This window comes from Polypterus senegalus, chromosome 10 (assembly GCF_016835505.1).
Source record: "Polypterus senegalus isolate Bchr_013 chromosome 10, ASM1683550v1, whole genome shotgun sequence".
Classification (NCBI taxonomy): Eukaryota; Metazoa; Chordata; class Cladistia; order Polypteriformes; family Polypteridae; genus Polypterus; species Polypterus senegalus.
Genome location: NC_053163.1, coordinates 135,753,871 through 135,758,581, shown reverse-complemented (window position 1 = coordinate 135,758,581; position 4,711 = coordinate 135,753,871). Strand labels below are relative to the sequence as shown.

Genomic DNA, 4,711 nt, shown 5'->3' with positions numbered 1-4,711 from the left:
GTTTTTCATTAATTATTTATTACCTATGCGTTTGGTTAAATTTTGTGCTTAAGTGTTTAGATATGTGCCTTGTCTCTTTTATATATAGTTTTATAAATGCCATGATATTCAACAACTGCAGGACCACCCTTTGGCTTTTTATTTCAGGTCCTTTAGATCAGCATTAACCTATCAGCCTTCTCCTGGATGACTTGTGGGTGAGAATGGTATAAATTCAGAGCTCGGCACAAAACGTTTCACGTCCCTACAGAGGCAGAGAACACAGAGGCTACTCTTGTTTGACAACTGAATTTATTGAAGCTGCAAAGCGATTAGGACTGCTAGTGTCCTTTGCTGCTAGAAAGCACCACCTTTAGCCCATAGTGAGCACTTTTTTTCCCCTTCTCTTTCTCTCTTCAGTGATTGCCGGGTCATAGATGAGGGCACATTGGCACTGAATGGCTCATATTCAGATCACTCAGCAGCAATACCATACAATTTCCTTTGAATCCAAGGCCAAAACATGCAGATATTGGTGTAGACATCCTCACGGGCAGGATCTTCACATTCTTTAGTATTCCGAAAAGACACGATGCCCACAGCTAAAGGCTCATTCCATCCGTTCCTACAGACAAGCGGTCCTCCTGAGTCTCCCTAAAAGAAAGATGATTGAGATCAGTTGTTGGTTCACCCCATTTTCAAGCACTCAGGAATTATTAATAAAGAAACAGAAGAAAGTAGAGGTAGCTTTCACACTATGCAAGATACACCTACACTACAAGCCCCCTTGATTCCAGGGCCCTTGCACAGAATACTGTCCCCCTCCTCAGGTTGAAGCGTTGTTCAGATCGGCAGATATTCTGGATGGTCACGTCCACTTCTCTGAGCACATTACTGCCTGGTCCACCTGTGAAAGTAAGACCCCATCCTGCCACCGAGCAGGGCATTCCAGGCCAGATGTTTGCACAATCTCTTGAAAATTTGATGTGTTGCACCTCTGGTGTTATCATGACTTTCCGTTCCAGCTGTTCCAAACAAAAATTACAGTCAGTAGTATAAAAATTAAGAAAGAAAAGAAAAAAAAAAAGCTAATCTGTAGTTAATCAAGATATCATTATTCTTATTATAGACAGTGTTATTGTAACATCTTGACTACAACCACCATCTTAACTATGTTGGCTATGATACTAAATGTCTCAAGTGCAGGTGTCCTTCACTAGCCCCATCTCATCAGCATCATCAAAATGATTCTGGACACGTACCAAGCACCACAAGGACAATAACTCACTTCTAACATCACTTATCAAGCTACAAGGCCATCTTCAAAATCTTCCTCAACAGCCTTTCAGTACTCATATTTGATTCAGGGACATTAATGTTGAGATTTTTTCTTGGTGAGAGATAAAACAGAAGAAAGCGAGTTCCCTTCACTCCACCTTTGTATTGAACTGAACAGGATGGTGGTGGATGTAGAGATCTGAATTTGTGACTAGAGAACCTTTTAACAGGCAATAATTATACTCTGGTTTTTAGGTTGAACTTGGACAAGCAGAAAGTGCAGGCATTGAAATAAAAAGGAAATGTGAACACTGGATTCATAGAACTCAAACACTTCCAAACTGATGTATAAATCATTTTGACTTACCAAGGAAACATTTAAACGAAAAATAAAACAATATCAAATCCTGACATCCTAGACAAATCATGTTGCCTGCTTATGCTTTAATAGTTTGAATATTGAATTGATGGCTCAATACACCAAATAAAGCTCAGAGTGACAAATTTGCACAGCAACATAATATTTAAATAATATTTAGACATTTAAAGTAACAAAAAACCCCTTACTGATAAAAAGAACACTTAGAATCAAGTAAACCCCCTTGATAATAATAAATATTTAGAGATAAACCCCATTTGGGTTTAACCCTAATTTCCTTATTAAATATACAGTACAAGTAAACATACTGTATAATTTCACTAAGGATATTTAAATGAATAACTGTTTTACCATTAAAAAGATTTTAATTAAAATAATAATAAAATAATAATAATAATAAAAAAAAATAAAGGTTTATTTACTGAAAATATGTTTTTTATTAATAAAAATGTTGTAAAACAAAACTGACAATTGAAAAGATGTAATGTGAAGAGAAACATTATGCACACATGGAGTGAAAATACTAAAGCAAGTAAATATTAGTCTAACTGAACTGGGCCATTAAAGTGCTACATTATGTGAACTGTGCCCAGGAAAGTCTCAAATGCTGCCCATATGCTGGAATATCTTGACTTGGACAGCTCTGGCTCTGGACTGGGAGTGTCAACCAACTCTTTAAAAGTAGCAGGCAAGTCATCAAAAGACACAAAGCTTACAACTAATAATATTTAAATACTGCTCCTGATTCAGCGTCTGAGAATATTCCCCAGCAGACATAAGAGACTTTGGTTTTCATTACTTTGGACAGGGTTGTTTTTATTCACATTTGGACACTAATTTCTGAAGGCCTGAGTGTATATTAATGTTTTTTTGATCACAGAATCAATTTTTGATATTAATATTTTATTTTACTTTTGTTTCCTTATACCTAGATATATTTTGTGTCTTTTCCAAATTGCCATTTTTAACTGACAAATATCGTCATTTTGATGGTTGCCACAATATTTCAAGGAAAATTGACAGGACGTCTATGTAAAGATGCCCGTGCCTCTGGTTCCCCATCAGCCTTCAAGATAGAACAATGCCAGTGTCACAGTGACAACGTAAACTAAAGTTTTGAGGCAAATCTCACCTCTCATGTCAACATGGTGAGTGTGCACAGCTTCAGAGTTGATCACCACATGTAAGTAAGAATATCACTGTACCCTGTGACAATAATGCACCTGTAAAACCTGTAAAACCATTGTAAAGGTGTGTCAACATGATATACTGTTATTTATAGTGCCTTTCAACAGGGTGAACTTTCATGTATGATTATGTTGATATATACATGCACCTGCCAAACAGTACATTTTAAAAAGGTTTTAAGTTATAAAGGATAAGAAAATGGAGTAGGGGAAATGTCCAAGTGGTGTGTCATGGACAGTAAGTGGGGTTCTGCTAACATCTCAATGTTTGATGGGATGCTCACCTGCAGCAACATGATATCATTTTGCTTGGTCTGGTTATCATACAATTCGTGGGGGATCATCCAGCTCACAGCTATTTCCTGCCTGGAAGCTTCATAGTTGTTAAGGTTATGACTACCCAGTATTGCTGTCATGCGCCTATGGTTGAAAGTGGTGAAAGGAGGAAGAAAATAGGAGAAATTACTTCAACCACCAACAGAGATCCTGCACCAAGTGCACTCCCTATGAAGAGCTCTTCATCAGGATACCTCCAGATATGCTCTCCAAAACCCATTCATATCTTTTCTTAATTACAAAATAAAATGAGGCATCTATGGTTAAATAAAAAGTATGATAAATGCACATTTTAAAGCATTGTCAATTTTTCCATTTCCACACAACACCCCTGTTGAATCCCTTTAAATATTTTCTGACATCAAATTCAAGTTTATTACATCAGCTGCACATTCCCAGGAGTCAGAGAGCCACATCACACTTCATCAGAATACTACTGATCTGCAAAGGATTACATAACTGTGGCACAGTCTTTGTTTTCAGAATGGTCAAATGACTTGGCTTTGCTGTACAGTAGAGTTTAAGGTGACTGGACACAATGGTTAATATGGAAGATTCGAGGGCAATCTCCCAGAATGTATGTCTGTGTTCTTACCCATTACCCACCAAACATTTGTAATTACATATGTCTGTTACTGCATATGCTTTTGAGTTTGCTGATTAGTAAATAATAAAAAATATCACTTTTAAGTATTAAAAGGTATTCCCCTTTTTCTCTGTGGACACTCACTGGAAACTCAGTCCCTATGGTTCACATTCTGAATAAATAGATTCAAATGAAAGAAGAGCAGGACCATTTATCAAAACACTTTTATGTTCACATTATGGAGTACAGGTTAACAAATGCCCAACCATCAACTTATTTTTTTTTTACTTGCACACAAAGACTTTCACCATATTAAATATTTTTCAAAATTTAGGCAAGTCAAGCAAATAGTCCTTAATTTTATAATGTTAAATAACACCATCCAAAAAGCCTTTATGTTTGAAGTTCTTCGGCTAAAGTAAAAGAAAAAAATAAAGTTGACATTCGGAATTTATGAACCTGATGTACTTAATGTGAACATAAAAAATTATCGATAAATGACCTAGAAGTCCTTTAGTTTGAATATGTTCATAATTACAGCTGGTGTGGTATAATTTGATGATTGTTTCATTCACTGTCAGAATATTTGTAAATGGTGAGTATTCTATTAATACATAGGCCTTAAATAACCCAGCCACCGGGGATGCACAAACCAGAGTGTTTCTTCATGCCAGTCCCAAGCTCAGATAAATGGGGAGAGTTACTTCAGGAAGGGCATCCGGTGTAAAATTTGGCTAGATCAATATATGGAAAATAAAACAGATCAGTCGAAGCCCAGATTAACAACAGCCACTAATAGTTCAGTTGGCGGAAATTTGGCTACTGTTGGCCAAAGAAGGAGAAGAAGACCTGCTTTAAAATTAAATTTCACTAAAGTTTAAAAATTGAAGATTCTTGGACTATGGAATTTTTGGTGCAAAATTTTGAAAACCTCGAAGAAATGCAGCTACAGGTACTCTGGTGAGT

General features: G+C 36.4%; 2 protein-coding genes across 2 annotated transcripts in view; one reads left to right on the top strand and one right to left on the bottom strand.

Moving 5' to 3' along the window:
- Window positions 1–272: 272 nt before the first annotated feature.
- LOC120537687 (duodenase-1-like) lies at window positions 273–3,262 on the bottom strand. The gene is made up of 3 exons (XM_039766794.1): window positions 3,108–3,262; window positions 754–1,004; window positions 273–633 (listed from the first exon to the last, which is right to left on the bottom strand). Exons 1-3 carry the CDS (start codon window positions 3,237–3,239, stop codon window positions 582–584), a joined length of 435 nt encoding a protein of 144 aa, XP_039622728.1. The 5' UTR covers window positions 3,240–3,262; the 3' UTR covers window positions 273–581.
- The window catches only part of LOC120538255 (duodenase-1-like), an 8,582-nt gene continuing 7,116 nt past the window's right edge, over window positions 3,246–4,711 (top strand). Inside the window, exon 1 of the mRNA XM_039767708.1 lies at window positions 3,246–3,318. Coding sequence (XP_039623642.1) covers window positions 3,246–3,318 — 73 coding nt within the window. The remainder of the gene's footprint in view (window positions 3,319–4,711) is intronic.